Consider the following 18414-nt stretch of genomic DNA (forward strand, 5'->3'; position numbering starts at 1 on the left):
ATAAATGCACATTTATCATTTATTCAAATGAAAACTGGAAAGAAAAAAAAAAACAACACAAAAAAGTGTCTTAAACAAGAGGGAACCCTAACAGCGCAAATACCACAAACATCCTCAGGTTCCTTCTCCTGCTACTGTCTAGCTCTGTTTGGCTAAAAACATAAGCTTGATTTGTTTTTTTTTTTTGGGGGGGAGGGGGCAGGGTGTCAGTTTGGTCAATTAAAAGAAAGCCCCCAAATTAGAAGTGGTATAAAACAAAAGCCAGGTACTTGTCCTTATCAGAATTCGGGTCCTTGTGTCGCCTCACATTTATATAAAACTTTCACTAAGTGTTGTACTAAATAGGATTTAGTAACCTCTTCTGCAGTTTAGCTCTTGATATCTTGGTAAGAGAAGTCAATGCATAAGCATGTCAGAAGTCAACTCTATAGCATAACTACAGTATAACTCTAACAAGGCTTCTACACAGTGTTCACCAGAGCGATGTCTTATAGTTGAATTTCAGTTTCAGCAGGTACTTCAGGTTTACCTGAGCAACATCATACACAATATATCTGGGAAGAATGTTAAGGAATAACTGCAGTGGTTATAACACACTAAAAAACCCTCCTGGCACAGTCAAACTTCACCTTTAAGTTCCCATACAGATGCCAGTGTGGTTAAGCAGTTCTAACAGCTCAAACCACAAATCTTTCAGTTTTACTTTTCTTCAAATCTGAAGGTGTCCTGTACAACAATAGTTAGAAACAAGCAACTAACAGTCATCTGGAGAACTACCAGTGGTGCAGCATGAATCCCAAGTGACAGGCAGGTGAACAGATACAGGGCTGTAGCTCTTGAAGATTTTCTGACAGCCAGAGCCATAAAACACATCTCTCTTGCTAGCTAACCAGTTAAGCAATGCAGCCTAGATGAGATCTGGAATCTACAGTTTTAATTGTAGCTCTATGACTACCTTCCAGCAAAGCTGTTAATGTCCTCTTAATTTCCCACTAAAAGCCCAAATTGGAATCACAGAGAAGAGCTCTATAATGGCTGGCAGTGCTTGCACATTCTATGACCACACTGCACCATTTTGTTTTTTTTTCAGAAGGCAGTTGCAGCTCAGATGTTTCTCAGTGCTTTAGGCTTCAAACTTACCTCTAATCCAAATGTTAGATGAAAAGCATCCCCATTAAATACAGTGTAAAACAAAACTAATGTGCATCTTACTACCTCACTTTGCTATTACATTTTATCATCTGACCTAGACAGAGATTATATTTAAGAGGACCCAGGATAAAAAAAGCATCATTGTGAGTTCTGTTGCCAAGACTGCTTGTAAGAGGAAAATGGCCTACCAAGAGAGAAGAGAGTTTCTACACAACCCAGAGGCTGTATTAATGGGTCACTTGCTTCCCTGGCACTGTGACCTTAGACATCACTCATGACCTTTCATGAATGTTGAGCACAACAACATGATTTTGGGCCACTTCTGCCTAGAAAAAGGCTTAATGGCTACACCTCTGATGGGCATCTGAGCTTTACTTCAATACTTGCAAAAAGTCTGGGGAACACAAAGAGAAGCTCTGTGATGAAAGACTCCATCAAGCTGACTCCCCCACCTCCTCCCTGGGCAAGCTGACCAGCCACAGTACTATGAGGAAGAAACCACACTGAAGTGATGTGGAACAACCATAGGTTGCATTCCTCTTCCCTTGGCTGGCATGTCTGTGGACAAGACAGGGTTATGGACAGGGTTACATAGCCACTCCAGTGCCTCCAAGTATTGAGCCTTGTTGGCACAACATCTGTTCACAGTATCACAATATGGTAGGGGTTGGAAGGGACCTCTGGAGATTGAGTCCAACTCCCCTGCCAAGGCAGGTTCACCTACAGAAGGTCACAGAGGAACATGTCTAAGGCAGGTTTTGAATGTCTCCAGAGATGGAGACTCCACCAGCTCTCTGGGCTGCCTGTTCCAGTGCTCTGTCACACTTTAAATTAAAGAAGTTCCTCCTCAATTTGTTACAGGCATTGTTCCCATTTTTTTGCAGAACGACAATTTAAGTGTGAAAACAGTAAAATGGTCTACCTTGGAAAAGAGATGTTACATTGGCTGTGAGTACTCCAGGGCAGATCTAAAAGAAACAAAAAAAACCACAGTGTGCCAAAGCTCCTGACTGACATTAATGAGGTCCTCCTAAACTCAGAAGCACTCAAACACAGTTAAGACTACCCACAGAGTGGCAACAGACCTCAGCCAACACAACAGCAAAGGATACTCATTATACAGAAGACAGGTATCATTAATTCCTGTTGAGATCCCGTTCCCTAAGGGAACCTCTACACCACCAAGGGTGGTGGTGGCTGTGGGATCAGGTGCAGTTTTGCCCAAGCCTGGAAAGAGAAAAAAAGATATGTTACAAATCTAGAAGGCAACTCAGACTTTGCATGTCAAGAAAATGACTCAGCCAGCCCAGTATCACTTCACATATCTTCAACTGCTGACCAAGTGCAAAAGTATCTTGAGAAGAAAACAAAGGATTCACAGAATGGTTTGGGTTGGAAGGGACCTTAAAGATCATCTAGTCTCAAGGCCGCTGCTATGTGCAGGAACACCTTCCACTAGACCAGGTTGGTAAAGGCCTAATCCAACCTGGCCTTGAACACCTCCAGGGAAAAGGCATCCACATCTTCCCTGGGAAACCTGTACCATTGTCTCTCCGCTCTCACTGTAAAGAATTTCTTCCTAATATCTAGTCTAAATCTGCCCTCCTCAAGCTTCAATCCATTCCCCCTCATCCTGTCACTACAAGCCCTTGTAGAAAGTCCCTCCCCAGCCTTCTTGTAGCCCCCTTCAGGTACTGGAAGGCTGCACTAAGGTCTCCCTGGAGCCTCCTCTTCTCCAGGCTGAAGAGTCCCAACTCTCGCAGCCTGTTTCAGTGAGGGAGGTGCTCCACCCCTCCAGTCGTCTTCTCATGGCCCTCCTCTGCACCTGCTCCAGCAATTTGATGTCCTTCTTATGCTGGGGGCCCCAGGATTTGCTGTAGCCTGTTTATTTAATTCATCACCACCATACTTATCAGTACTTGTACTATGCTACATTAAAAGTATGAATTTTAGACTTCTGGCTGCTAATTGTCTAACCTGTATGAGCAAAGCTAAACCAGGCCACACTTGTAGCCCTCATATCCTAGGGTCCAGAACTGGAAACATACACATTGCAGCATTTTCATAGAAGTGTAACAAACCAATTCTTATTCTCTTTAAACTCTTCAATACAAATCTGATTTGACATCCATACCAGCCTGAGTAGTATGTATTGAACAAGATGCTGAATCACATTCTATTCTACTTTAGGCAACTGATTTTTTTTAAGCCTATCAAAATGAGTAGTTTAAGAAAAACCACTCATTACTGAAAGTTACTGTTCTTCATTCTCCCATCTCAGTATAGAAGATGATTACCATTTCTTTTGCTTGAATCACGGAGCTAAGTCTTTTCTCCCATCTTCTTTTTCAGTGCAATATACTGATATTTTTGCAGACAGAAGTGTAATGAGAACAGCTGTTCCATCAGAACTTTTATTCTTAGCTTTTCCCCTCTCTCCAAGCTTCTAAGGCACTTTGAAAGCTAAACAATTATTCTTCTCATCTAACCAGCCTCTCATATTTCTTTTTTTCTGAAGCACATAGTACTGTTATAATGAAAGTGAGCAAGAAGTTGGAAAATGCACCTTGCATTTCCTTTTGTTTAATACCAAAAGAAAGTTTTCTCCTCAACTTCAGACAAGACATTCACTTCAGTCTTAATATTCCAAATGTACTAACTCCCATTCCAAAACACCACAGACACACATACAGATGCAACTACAGGGCAACACTATGCAAACTCTTAAAAGGAAGTACAGCCACGACATTACTATCATTCTCTTCACTAAGCAGACAGCCACAAGGTGAGTTTGCCATCACTAACAGATTACCCATGAAAAATACTAACGCTTACCTTTCACACTGTGTTTTCCCTTGGGCAATTTTGTTATGTGAGAAGCATTTTTTAGTTCATACCTAGAGAGCACAAAGAACACACAAGAGCATTTTACATTTGATTTAAAACCATCTTGGTAGGAAAACACAAAATTTTCAGGCTCCGGTTTACCCACAGATCCTTAGAATGGTTTGGTTTAGAAGGGACCTTAAAGATTATCTAGTTCCAACCCCCCTGCCATGGGCAGGGACACCTTCCACTAGGCCAGGTTGCTCAAGGCCTCATCTAGCCTGACCTTGAACAGCTCCAGGGAAGGTGCATCCCTGATGTCCTTGGGCAACCTGTTCCAGTGAGTTAATACAAAGTTATTTTAGATTCTAGTCTTCTGGAACTCAACAGCCTGCCTTCCTTGTCTCAGTTACTAATTCTAGACCTGCAACAGTGATTTTTTTTTTCTATTTTATTTGCCCCAACAAACAGCTCTCATTTTAAGAAGTCTTGTTTCTAAAGAAATACCATGTACTCCTTCTTCCTTAAGGAAAAGACTTGTGATTTTATCACCTTTTACCACCACCTGTTAAGCCAGTTCCACAAATACTCTAAGTTACTTACATATTTCCAAGGGCTACTTCTCCCAGTAGTAGTAAGCCTATGGGATCAGCCTGAGATGTGTGACAGTAGTTGGCACTCTTGGATACCATGTCTGCAAAATAGATGCCCTTCCCAAACATGTAGCCAGTCTGCAAGCAGAGGAAACGGAAGGGAAGGAAAAAAAAAAAAAAAAAAAAAAAGAGATTGAGATGATAACACAAAAGACAGCACTGAAACCACCTGGCTGGGCTCCCAGGAGAGCAAAGGCATTGAAACAGGCTGCTCAGGGAGGTGGTGGAGCGTTCAAGAAACGTGTGGACATGGCACTTTGGGCCATGGTTTAATGGCCTTGGTGGTCTTAGCTTGACTGTTGGACTTGATGATCTTAGAGGTCTTCTCTAACTAAATTCACAGAATCACAGAATGTTAGGGGTTGGAAGGGACCTCCAGAGATCAGTAAGTCCAACCTCCCTGCAAAGCAGGGCTTCTTAGTAATGTGTCCAGGTGTGTTTTGAAGACCTCAGTTTCATGATTCTATGATTCAAGACCTCATAGACACCAGCCAGCAACCCACTCTGGACACACAATGTTGCCTGCATGATGAGAGATAACACCTAACCCTCCCCACACAGGAATACTCCTATTGAGGTTGTTTCTGACTGTAGCTGTCACAGGTTGAGTCTGCTGCTATTCATTTAGTCTGCTGTCTCATGCCAGATTCAAAATCAAAGTGCTGGCTGGAGGAAAGTATTATGAGGCTTGAAGTTCAGATTCTAACATGGGAGGCTTCCTGTTCCAGTTGCTGCTTTTGGGTTCTGGGTTTTTCAGTGCTGTCTCTTCCGCCGAGATGGCAGCAGGACAGGGAGGGTTGGAGGAGTAGCTCCCTGGCTTGAGTTTTCATCTTGGATGCTGCTGCTGTCTGCTGTGTTTTCCTGCAAATAGGCTAAGGTAATTGTGCATTTGTATCATGATTATCCGACTTGCTCAGTAAACTCTCATCTTATATCTCACCCTGTCTCAACCTGGAGTTTTTGTGTGTGTGTGTTGTTCTTCCCTCCCTTCTGTGCTGGGCGAGGCAAACAGGTTAACCCATTGGTTTACTTTAACCTCTTTACAGTGGCCAGCACTGGGCAGGGGGATGTAGGTAGCCAGAGAAGCTGCTTCACATACCACAGGAGCTTCAGGAGGGGCTATCCGGAGCCCCTGTGAGAGGATCCCAGCAAAGTTGGTGGTGCGGGAACCGTGCCACAGCAGCTGGCGGTTGTGAAGCTGCTTGAACGGTTTGTAACGCTGGCTCTCGCCTTCACGCTCGATCCTGAAGATCTTCCATTCACAAAGGCAGAGGAGGAAAAAAGAACAACCCAGAAAAATAAATAGCTGCCTCCACCAAACTAACCAGACGTTAAAAAAAGGTAAATAATCCAGTCTGGAATTCTACACCAATGACAGTCTGGAATTATACATCTATGACAGTCTGGAATGACATACCAATGACAGTCTGGAATTACACACCAATGATGGTCTAGAATATGCACCAATGACAGTCTGGAATTATACATCTATGACAGTCTGGAATGACAGACCAATGACAGTCTGGAATTACACACCAATGACTGTCTAGAATATGCACCAATGACAGTCTGGAATTATACATCAATGACAGTCTGGAATGACACATCTATGACAGTCTGGAATGACAGACCAATGACAGTCTGGAATGACAGACCAATGACAGTCTGGGATGACAGACCAATGACTGTCTAGAATATGCACCAATGACAGTCTGGAATTATACATCTATGACAGTCTGGAATTATACATCTATGACAGTCTGGAATGACAGACCAATGACTGTCTAGAATATGCACCAATGACAGTCTGGAATTATACACCAATGACAGTCTGGAATATGCACCAATCACAGTCTGGATTAGGCACCAATCACAGTCTGGATTAGGCTCCAGTCACAGTCTGGAATATGCTCCAGTCACAGTCTGGAATATGCTCCAGTCACAGTCTGAATGATGCACCAACCACAGTCTGGAATATGCTCCAGTGACAGTCTCAATGATGCACCAATCACAGTCTGGAATATGCTCCAGTCACAGTCTGATCATCTAGGAAAATCAATCTGGATGGTTTTTAGTATTTGCAATTTGCTCTGTCACACTAGCAAGAAGAGGCAGCACTGATCACACAGTACTTGCTATTGATTTCTCCACCTTTCTCTTTTGCATTTTCATGAGACCATCGTTTTCTGAAAAATCATTCCATGAACTAAGGCTCCATTTCAGAAGATGATTACCCCTCCACTTTCCTTTTGAGGACAGTTAAAATAAAAAACACTGTCAAGGACATCTCAGGAAGGTTAGACTCATCTCTGCTTAGACTTTCGCTGTGTATTAAACAGCAACTGGTCTACCAATTCATCCCTTCAAAAGGCAACCAAATAACCTACTCCAAAATAAAAGGAAACCGCTAACAAGAAAGTTGACTTAGAAGAATCCAATCTTCACAAACCCAAACCCTAGTATTGCCCAGCTTACTTCCATGACTTTGAGATCATAAGCGTTGTGAGTAGCAGCATGAGTATTTTTCACATATTGTTTAATAATCTTGGCTTCTTCTGAATCTTTGTCAACAACCTGCAAAGAGGCAAAGGAGAAAGTTTTTTAGCATCCAAACTAGCAGGCTTGTTATCACATAATAACCCATCCTATGATTGTAACTCCCCAATTTAAGCCTCCTTTATCATTCAGGTGAAAATTTATTCCCAACTAGAGAGAAGACAGCACTCAGGTCACAGAATATCTGAGGTGGGAAGCACCTTTGGAAACTAGAGATGATTTCCAACTCCCCTGCTCAAAGCAGGGTCACCTGGAGGAAGTTTCAAAGGGCTAACTCCATTGGATTTATTATACTCCAAGATATAAGGACATCAGCTTGTATTCACAGTCACTCCTCTCCTTTATTTCCTTTACCTTAATATCAGTTCGAAGTTTTTCATAGTTGATGTCAATTGGGTCTTTATCTCCATCTTCATTTCCACCTCTGAGAAGGCTGTAAGCAACCTCAATATCAAGCAAGTTGTCCAACATCTGCACTTTAGCCTAAAGAAGTTAAAGTGGTTATTTTACTTAAGCCTTTGACACATTCAGAATAACTCTGGAATACCCCAAATTATAAATTGAGGCACTGGCCACACACTGCCATCTAAAAACACAAACCAACAATAAAAAAACCCAAACCAACAATAATAAAACCAACCAAACCCCAAAAGAACAACTTAAATATACTAAAATATGCATGGGCAATAATCTATATCTTCCAATGCACTATATAATTATCTGTACATGTAGACAGACAGAAACAAGAAGATAGTCTGAAGAAAACCCAAGCTTAACTTCCTGAAGGCATGAGGTTAAAGTAAGTCTTCAAACATCACAAATTCTCTGTGTTAGGTGTCTGACATCAGACCTATTGAACACACCATACCGTTTCCAGTCAATACCTGAATGTATTCCAAGTTATTTAGGAGAGGTGGTTTCTTCATCCCAAAGTCATGAGGAATCAGAGTATAGAAGCGGTTGGAGAGGTCCAAGATCTGGGATTCTGAACCACTGTCAGAAACTGCCTAGACAAGACAACAATCAGCAAAGACAATTACTGAGTGAGAATTAAAAAGGGCAGTTTTATTTTGTTGGTTTGCACGTAAGTCACAGTACTTGCACAGAAATACACAGAATTTCTGGTACAAGAAAAAAAATTTAAGGAGCATTGTGCTTCTGGAGGGCAAAATAAAGGCTTCTGGGTATGGAAGGGGTGCATGTCCTCGACAAGGTTCTGATCTACTCAAACAGCTGAAGTAAAACTTCCTCTATCTATGCTTTGCCAGGGAGCCCATGACAAAAAAAAAAAAAAAAAAAAAAAAAAAAAAGAGGTGTGCTTTGTTCACTTTTGCAAGCTGTTCAGGCAAAACTGTCTAGTGATTCTTGGAATGGTCCAGACCATTATGTGTAAATATAGTAAGGTCATCAAGCCAGACCATTCCTCTGTCAACTTCATTCACATCCTCAAACAGACTCCTCTGGGGTGGGAAAACCAGCTGGCTACTAGGTCAAGACACTGGCTTCATGTGCTCAACTGCCATTTATGTCTGGCTTGGCCAGAAGTTTTTGCTATGGAAGTGTCAAAGATACAAGCACTGCCCAAACTGATACAGTATGGTACTACCTGTGGAATCATAGAATGATTTGGTTTGGAAGGGACCTTAAAGATACATAGTTCCAAACACCCTGCTATGAGCAAGGACACCTTCCACTAGACCATGTTGCTCAAGGCCTCCTCATCCAACCTGGCCTTGAACATTTCCAGGGAAGGGACATCCATAACCTCCCTGGGCAACCTGTTCCAATGTCTCACTACCCTCACCGGAAAGAATTTCTTCCTAATATCCAGTCCAAGTTTCTACTCTTCCAGCTTAAGCCACATCCTTTTCTCCAACGAGAGAGAGAGCACAGATCTTTATACACACAGGTCAGCATCCCTTTCCAAACCAAGGACTTCCCAATTCCCCTCTTGCTCTAACATCTCTTTCATGCTGTTGTAGTTTAAATCCAGTCAATAGCTGAGACTTATGCAGTCACTTACACACTGCCCCACACGTCCCCAGTGGGATGGGAAGGAAAAATCTGGATACAAATGCAAAAGTTTATGGGTTGAGAAAAGCACAACTTAATAGGACGACACTGAGTATGAAGGAGCTGCAGGAATAACAATAATCATAGAACTGTTTTGATTGGGCAGTCTGTTTCAATGCTTGACCACTCTTTCCATAAATAATTTTTTTCTAATACCCAACCTAAACCTCCCCTGGCACAATTTCAGGCCATTTCCTCTTGTTCTATCACCTGATAATAGGGACAAGAGACCAACCCCCACCTCACTCTAATCTGCTTTCAGGTAGCTTTAGAGAGCAATGAGGTCTCCTCTCAGTCTCCTCTTCTCCAGACTAAACAACCCCAGTTCCCTCAGCTACTCCTCACCAGACCTGTTCTCCAGACCCTTATAAGTTTTGCTGCCCTTCTCTGGACACCCTTCAGCACCTCAGTGTTCTTCTTGTAGTGAAAGTCCCAAAACTGAACACACCAAAGCCAGGGCACATGCTCACCTGCTGAACCTCATTAAGGATGGAGTATGCACTCTGGATCTGTCGCTTGCTCAGCTTTCCCAGTGGCATCTTCTGCAGGTCAATCTGATGAAGATTCAAACGATTAAAACATGATTTCCCTACATTGAAACCCCCTGCAGCATTCTCTCTCTGGTTTCTGTGGCTATGTTTCTTTGTTGTGGCTAAGTACTAACAGCTATCCTCTGCTCCTCTCCCTTTTGCCTTGTACAGGGCGGAAGGGAGGGGGAAGGGGGAAGCTATTGGTAACCCCCTGGTTTTGTCCGGGGGGTGGGGTGTGGTGTTCTTGTGTTGTTTATAAATTGTAAATATATGCAAATGTTGCATAATTTGTACATATTCATTGCATTTCACATTGCTAGACGGTAGTTTTGCTTGTAAATACAGCTTCATTTGCTTCCATCTGAGCTAGTCTGGCAGTTTTATTTTGGGAAGTAATTTCAACCCACCACACAGACTGACAGGTCTGTAGTTCCCTGTATCCTCCTTCCAGCCCTTCTTGTAGATGGGCATCATGTTTGCCAGTCTCCACTCAGCTGGGACTTCCCCAGTTAGCCAGGACTGCTGGTAAATGATGGGCAGTACCTCACTACCCTTAGGTGTCTGCCATCTAGCCCCATAGATTTGTGTGTCTCTAAGTGGTGCAGGAGGTCACGATCTCCCCTTGGATTATGGGGGCTTCATTCTGCTCCCCATCTCCATATTCCAGAGCTAAAATAAAGTTAAACTGTGCCCAAAGCAGTCAAAAGACTAAAACAGCCAAGAGGCTGGGACTAAAACAACAGCACTGCAATTGTTGGCAGATGGACTGAGGGTAACATGAAGTTAGCTCCACATCATATGTGTGTGCACCAAAAAGGGTCATGAGAGGCAAGGGAGATGTTTGCCTTCCACTTAAGCAAGAAAGGACATAGCACTAGGATAAACTCAGTCCTCTAATTAGCCATTTCATGTAAGGCAGTAAGACAGATAATTGTAGAATCATAGAAATGTTGAGGCTGGAAGAGAGCTCTGAGGTCAAGTCCAACCACTCATGTACAGCTCACAATCCCACCACTACTACTAAACTACCATCACCAAACCATGTCCCTAAGCACCACATCCACACATCTTTTAAATACATCCAGGGATGGTGACTCCACCACTTCCCTGGGCAGCCTGTTCCAATGCCTGAGAACCCTTTCTGGGAAGAAATTGTTTCTAATACCCAACCTGAACCTCCCCTGACACAACTTGAGGCCTTTTCCTCTTGCCCTGTCACTTGTTGCGTGTGAGAAGAGACCAACCCCTACCTCACCCCAAACTCCTTTGAGACAGCTGCAGAGTAATAAGGTAGTTGTATTGTAATAAACACCTATATGCTTGGTAGAAATCTTTGAAAACATGACAAGCAGGAAGAGAAATGCATCAGATCAATCCACTGTCCTGTAATGGAAAGACTCAGAATTTACTACAGTTTTAGCAGAGCAAGAGTGCCCGGATGGAATGAAATAGTTGAGATCAGGCTGATTAAACTTGGGAGTCCCGGTGGATAACAAGTTATCCATGGGTCAGCAAGGAGCCCATGTGGCCAAGAAGGCCAATGGGATCCTGATCCTGGGGTGCATTAAGAGAGTGTGTCCAGCAGATTGAGGCAGATCCTCCTCCCCCTCTATTCTGCCCTGGTGAGGGCGCACCCAGAATATTGCATCCAGTTCTGGGCTCTGCAGTTCAGGAGGGACAGGGATCTACTTAAGAGAGTCCAATGGAGGGCTAGAGGGATGATTAAGGGACTGGTGCACTGCTTGATGAGGAGGGGCTGAAAAACTTGGGGTTGGTTAGTCTGGAGAGAGGAAGACTGAGAGGGAATCTAATAAATGTTCATCAATATCTGAGGGCTGGGTGTCAAGAGGGAGGGGACAGCCTCTGCTCACTTGCACCCTGTGATAGGACAAGAGGCAATGGATATAAACTCCAGCACAGGAGGTTCAACCTCAACTTGAGGAGGAACTTCTTCACTGTGAGGGTCACAGAGCACTGGAACAGGCTGCCCAGAGAGGTTGTGGAGTCTCCTTCTCTGAAGACTTTCAAGACCCATCTGGATGTGTTCCTGTGTGACCTGTACTAGATTCTATGGTCCTGCTCTGGCAGGGGGTTTGGACTCGATGATCTCTGGAGGTCCCTTCCAACCCCTAATATCCTGTGATCCTGTAAAGGAACCAAGCAGCCATTCTCAGAGGGTGCACAGAAACCCCTACCAAGGAAAAACATAATTTCCTCTAACGGCAAACAGCTGCTCGGCAGCAACCGTACCGGAAGATAACTCTAACAGGAAGACATCTGGGCTCCCAGGTCCCCAGCAGATCTGCTGATGGTGTCAATTAACACAGCTTCAACAGAGCTCTACACAACCAGAGTCTTTTACCACTTCCAGTTACAAAGAATTATTAATGTTTTAGAAGACTTTGATGTAAAGAACCACTGAAGGTACAGGAGAATACAATTAACCCACGGAACTACGAGACGCTGGGCAAGCTGTCGGAAAGCTCTCAGATGAGCTCAATAAAATGGTACAAAGTCTGCCCTCAAAGGTGGATACACAAAATGCTGACAGAGAGAGCAAACAGCAGCTGCTTAAATATGAAGTCTGGGGGCAGGATAACGAAAACCTTTAACTTTAAACCATCACACTGGCTGAAAAAAAAAAAACACAAAACTGAAATTTATGTAAGATTTACCCACGGCCGCAGTAAAAACAAAATGCAGGACCTCTGACCAGCAGCAAAACTATTTCTGTGCAAGGTGAGACAGATGATCATGGAATCATAGAAGGCTTGGGGTTGGAAGGGACCTCCAGAGATCATTGAGACCAATTCCCCTGCAAAGCAGGACCACAGAGCAGGTCACACAGGAAAGCATCCAGGCAGGTTTTGAAGATCTCTAGTGAAAAAGACTCTACCACCTCTCTGGGCAGCCTGTTCCAGGGCTCCATAACCCTCACAGCGAAACAATTTTTTCTGATGTGAAGATGGAATTTCCTGTAGTTGAGTTGACATCCATTGCCCTTTGTCCTATCGCTGTCTATCATTGAAAAGAGACTGGCTCCATCCTCCTGACAGCCACCCTCCAGATATTGGTAGACATTGATAAGGTCCCCTCTCTCAGCCTTCTCTTCTCTAGGCTAAACAGCTCCAGGTCTCTCAACCTTTCCTTGTACCTTCCTCTTTCCTGATGCTGTGAGACCACTCTCTGAAAGCTTGTTAGAAACAGCAATCAAAACACACAGAGAAAAGAAGACTGGAAGGAAATAGGGTATCATTTAAAACAAAAGAGAAATACAACAAACAGAAAAATCCCAGGTTTGGTCCTGTTCAGAAGAGGATCTGGGCTTTGTCAAAGCACTTCATTAGTATCAGCTGGCAGCCTTTCTGAAGCCTGAGCTACACGCTCAGTCATTTGCTAGCTAACTTAGTGGAAGTGCTGCCCCATCTCAAAATGGGGTTCACCACACCACTCACAAAAAGAAAAGTGTTTCCAGCCTCCTATCACCACCAAATTGGTTATCTGTGTTACTATTTAAAGAGTGTTCAGCAAACAGTGGTCACAATGCATGTGTCACTGGAAAAACAAACAACATAGAATGATACTGACCCCAGGCCTGGCAGATGAGCTTCTCACAGGCTTATTACATTGAACTCACTGATACAGACAGCCCCTACTGAAGAACAAAGGCTGCAGGTATCATAAATAAGTAACTACCTCCAGTGCTTGGCAGATTCTGATCAGACTCTTGTCCTTGTTTAAAGGCTGATCTAAAATATGCAATAAATTCAGGGAAGGGTGATGTACCTTGGATTGCAAAGAAGGTTCTATGAATATGATCATAGAATGGTTTAGGTTGGAAAGGACCTTAAAGATCATCTAGTTTCAACCCCCCTGACATGGACAGGGACACCTTCCACTAGACCAAGTTGCTCAAGGCCCTGTCCAACCTGGCCTTCAAACTCTTCAAAGGAGGGGGCATCCACAACCTCCCTGGGCAACCTGTTCTAGCGTCTCACCACTCTCATTGGAAAGAACTTCTTCCTAATATCTACTCTAAATCTACCCTCTTCCAGCTACCCTCATCCTATCACTACAAGCCCTTGTAAAAAGTCCCTCCCCAGCTTTCTTGTAGGCCCCCTTCAGGTACTGGACGGAGGGTTAGAAGTGATGGAAGGTTAGAAGCAAGAAACATGTGTGTAGTCACCTCAAATTCCACCATTGCTTTCTTCATGCTCTCCACATCAAAGATCATCTTAATAAGGTCTTGGATTGGCTTAGCAAGTTTTGATTTTGTCCCAGCACCTACTGTCAGTTTTCTGACAGCTTCTTCATCCTGGGAAGTAAAAATAGTATCAGAATTAGCAAAATCACAAAAGTAACAGGCTGGCTGCCATGGTAACAACTCAAAACCAATTTAGTGAGTGCATACTCTGACTAGTCTGAAGTTCATGTGGAGCGTGGGAAACAGACATTTTGGAACAAAGTGCACTTAAAAATCCACCCATTCAGTAATTTGGCAGATGTTATTTCAAGAGGTGGCACTGTAAAACCTAAGTACAATTAAGGGAATAGGAACTCTGTGCACTTCTGCTTCACCTCAGCCAACAGTATTAATTACTTTTAGAATCATAGCATCAACCAGATTGGAAGAGACCTCCAAGATCATCCAGTCCAACCTAGTACCCAGCCCTATCCAATCAACTAGACCATGGCACCAAGTGCCTCAGCCAGTCTGCTCTTGAACATCTCCAGGGTTGACGACCCCACCACCTCCCTGGGCAGCCCATTCCAATGGGCAAAGCACTCTCTCTGTGAAGAACTTCCTCCTAACATCCAGCCTATACCTCCCCTGGCACAGCTTGAGACTGTGTCCTCTTGTTCTGTCACTGGTTGCCTGGGAGAAGAGACCAACCCCCACCTGGCTACAACCTCCCTTCAGGTAGTTGTAGACAGCAATAAGGTCACCCCAGAGCCTCCTCTTCTCCAGGCTAAATAACCCCAGCTCCCTCAGCCCCTCCTTATTTTGTCTGCAATCCTTCTGCTGCACTGAGACCTTGAGATGAAAAAAATTACTATTTACTTTGCTGCTTTCATGACAAAACAGAGATGTTTCTTTAAAACAAACAAACAAACCACTGTCAAAGATGAGTACAGAAATCATCAATTAGCCATGCCATCTAGATGCTTTCATGGGTAAGAGTGTTGCACCAATAAAGCTGCACATTGCAGTGTGGCAGCCACTTTCTTGCCACGATATTTTAATTGCCAGAAATAAAAAGCAGAGCCTCAACTCCTTCACACTGAAAGATGGCATCTGGTAATTTGACCACAGGGAAAAAAAAAAAGGCAACAGCCTGAAAATATTTTTCTCTGGTATCTTTATAGCTATGAACAGCATTCAGCTACTTCATCTGAAAATAAAGTTCTGGATGTGCCTTTAAATAAACACACAGACCCCATGCTGGGCAGAAGGAAGAAGATTCTTATTCAGCTGAGCTGTCCAAATAGCCAAATCTTACTGGCAATGAATAATTTGTCCTCTTCAGCCTGCTCAAGATGTGCATTAAGCAGAAGGCTGCATTAGGAGTCGCTTCAGCAGTTGGGAGGATTTTGGATGCAGAAGACAGATGAGAAGTATCTATTTTACCAGAAGAAAATGGTGTCTTCAGACAAGATGTATGTGAAAGGATTGCTGAATTAATGAGTAGATGTGGCACTTTGGGACGTGGTCTAGTGGTCATGGAAGTGTTGGGTAGAAGGTTGGACTTGATGATCTTAACAGGTCTTTTCTAACCTTAATGGCTCTACGATTAAGTTCAAATTAACATCCTTAAAATTATAGAGGAAAGAGGAACAAGCAGCTAAAGGAACTTCAGACCTGACAAGGAAAACTACTTCGTTTCCCAACGTGTCTGTTTTAATGCATGACATTCACTGATCTTTTCTGTAGCACAGAGAAGATGCAATAGTTGCACCTGCACTTCATTCCTCAGGCTCCCAACATGTCTGCTTTTAATGCATGACATTCACTGCTCTACAACTCTCCCTGCAGCACAGAGAAGATGCAATAGTTGCACCTGCACTTCATTCCTCAGGCTCCCAACATGTCTGCTTTTAATGCATGACATTCACTGCTCTACAACTCTCCCTGCAGCACAGAGAAGATGCAATAGTTGCACCTGCACTTCATTCCTCAGGCTCCCAACATGTCTGCTTTAATGCCTCACATTCACTGCTCTACAACTCTCCCTGCAGCACAGAGAAGATGCAATAGTTGCACCTGCACTTCATTCCTCAGGCTCCCAAGATGTCTGTTTTAATCCATGACATTCACTGCTCTACAACTCTCCCTGCAGCACAGAGAAGATGCAATAGTTGCACCTGCACTTCATTCCTCAGGCTCCCAAGATGTCTGTTTTAATCCATGACATTCACTGCTCTACAACTCTCCCTGCAGCACAGAGAAGATGCAATAGTTGCACCTGCACTTCATTCCTCAGGCTCCCAACATGTCTGCTTTAATGCCTCACATTCACTGCTCTACAACTCTCCCTGCAGCACAGAGAAGATGCAATAGTTGCACCTGCACTTTATTCCTCAGGCTCCCAACATGTCTGCTTTTAATGCCTCACATTCACTGCTCTACAACTCTCCCTGCAGCACAGAGAAGATGCAATAGTTGCACCTGTACTTCATTCCTCAGGTCTGTCAAGTCTAAGCGACCCAACAGTGAGTGCTGACCAGAACAGCTAGAGAGAAGCAGCTGAGCATCTGAAATCTGGCACATTTCAGTGTTACCTGTCCATAATCTATTTCCAGGGGGTAGAATTTTTTGGGGTATTTAGTGAAGTTCTTTGAATGCCAGGAGTTGCCAGTTTTCTCTTCGTACAAATTCAGGAAGTGTTCCACAGCATCCTCTTTTGACGGCATCTGCTCCAGCTTGTTGCTCCCGATGACGGTGCCCACGCGCCCCCAGGACCTGAACACCCAGTATCTAGAGAAGTGGAATGTCAGAAAAGAACAGAGATGAGATACTCTGCCTCCAGATCTCAGTCCATACAAAACTGACCCTGCCACAACCATGTGACTGCATGAGAATCAGCCATTTGCTCCCCACCATTCGTTTTATGGAAGACTTTCTCTATCACTGACTGCAGGGGAGCAACTGAATCATAGAATCATACCATATACAATCAATCAATCATGCACCAGTACAGATTAGGGGTTGACCTGCTGGAAAATAGCTCCCTGGACAAGGATCTTCAATCCCTGGTGGACAATAAGTTATCCATGGGACAGCAATGTGCCCTTGTGGCCAAGAAGGCCAATGGTATCCTGGGGTACATTAAGAAGAGTGTGGCCAGCAGGTCAAGGGAGGTTCTCCTTCCCCTCTAATCTACCCTGGTGAGAACACACCTGGAGTATTGTGTCCCGTTCTGGGCTCCCCAGTTCAAGAGCAACAGGGGTCTAGAGAGTGTCCAAAGGAGGCTATGAGGATGATTAAAGGACTGGAGCACTGACTTATGAGGAAAAAGGCTGAGAGACCTGGGGCTATTTAGTCTGGAGAAGGCTGAAAGAAGATCTTTATTAATGTTTACAAATAAATATCTGAAGGGTGGGTGTCAAGAACAGGGGGCCAGTCTCTTTTCAATGGTGTCCTATGATAGGATGAGGGGCAACGGATACAAACTGGAACACAGGAAGTTCCACCTCAACATGAGGAAAAGCATCTTTACTGTGAGGGTGATGGAGCACTGGAACAGGCTGCTCAGAGATGTTGTGGAGTCTCCTCCTTTGGACACTTTCAAAACCAGTCTGGATGTGTTCCTGCGTGACCTTCCCTAGGTGATCCTGCTTTGGCATGGGGGTTGGATTTGATCTTTAGAGGTCCCTTCCAACCCCTACCCTTCTATGATTCTTTAATCTATTCAGTAAAGCAACCACTGACAGTTCTGCCATGCATCTGATAAGACTGGAAAGCTAAACACATGATCATCCCCTGACTATTTCAGTGCATTTTGTTAAGTCCCAGGGCATGCAATTCAGGAACACACGGTGGTAGAATAACTAGAATCTGGTTTTGTTTCCCAAGCTTACAGCTCTGCAATTAAAAGAGTAAGCTGGAGAACATGGGAAAAATTCCCAGCATCACAGACTTTACAGATGGGATCTTGATGTTAGAACAGAGGAACCTTCACCAAATTCTGCTTCTGTATTCCCAAAGGCAGCCATCAGTCACTGAATACTGTTAGACAATTACCCCAGACACCAACCATATGTGCCTTGCTCATCCCAGCATGTGGAAATGAAGATTACCAGAGGCAAATCTGCAAACATGGTCACTTCCCAAGTTACAATTTTGTCAACACCACAAAGAAATGTCTCCACAAAGAGCACAGCTCTCCCTAGGGGTCATTTGTTGTCTGGTTGTTTTGTGGGTTTTGTGTTTGGGTTTACTATTTAAGTGTTATTTGGTTGTTTTGTGGTTTGGTTTTTTTTTTGTGTGTGTGTGTGTGTTTAGGTTTACTATTTAAGATAAATGTATCCCTATCTCCCCGACAAGACATTTTACTCACTTTGCCTTTTAAGATGCAAAAAAATATCAATCCAGTCTATATTGGGAAAAAATGAACAACTATTCC

The 18414-nt window shown here is 43.7% G+C and overlaps 1 protein-coding gene across 1 annotated transcript in view; it reads right to left on the minus strand.

Annotated features, from left to right (window-relative positions):
• The window catches only part of PARP1 (poly(ADP-ribose) polymerase 1), a 48213-nt gene continuing 29799 nt past the window's right edge, over nt 1–18414 (minus strand). Inside the window, exons 13-23 of the mRNA XM_054395474.1 lie at nt 16571–16766; nt 13977–14105; nt 9731–9814; nt 8072–8194; nt 7542–7670; nt 7107–7205; nt 5731–5883; nt 4582–4709; nt 3988–4049; nt 2265–2379; nt 1–554 (exon numbers count right to left, since the gene is read on the minus strand). Of these exons, the coding sequence (XP_054251449.1) occupies nt 473–554; nt 2265–2379; nt 3988–4049; nt 4582–4709; nt 5731–5883; nt 7107–7205; nt 7542–7670; nt 8072–8194; nt 9731–9814; nt 13977–14105; nt 16571–16766 (1300 nt within the window). The 3' untranslated portion in view covers nt 1–472. The remainder of the gene's footprint in view (nt 555–2264; nt 2380–3987; nt 4050–4581; nt 4710–5730; nt 5884–7106; nt 7206–7541; nt 7671–8071; nt 8195–9730; nt 9815–13976; nt 14106–16570; nt 16767–18414) is intronic.

This window comes from Indicator indicator, chromosome 2 (assembly GCF_027791375.1).
Source record: "Indicator indicator isolate 239-I01 chromosome 2, UM_Iind_1.1, whole genome shotgun sequence".
Classification (NCBI taxonomy): Eukaryota; Metazoa; Chordata; class Aves; order Piciformes; family Indicatoridae; genus Indicator; species Indicator indicator.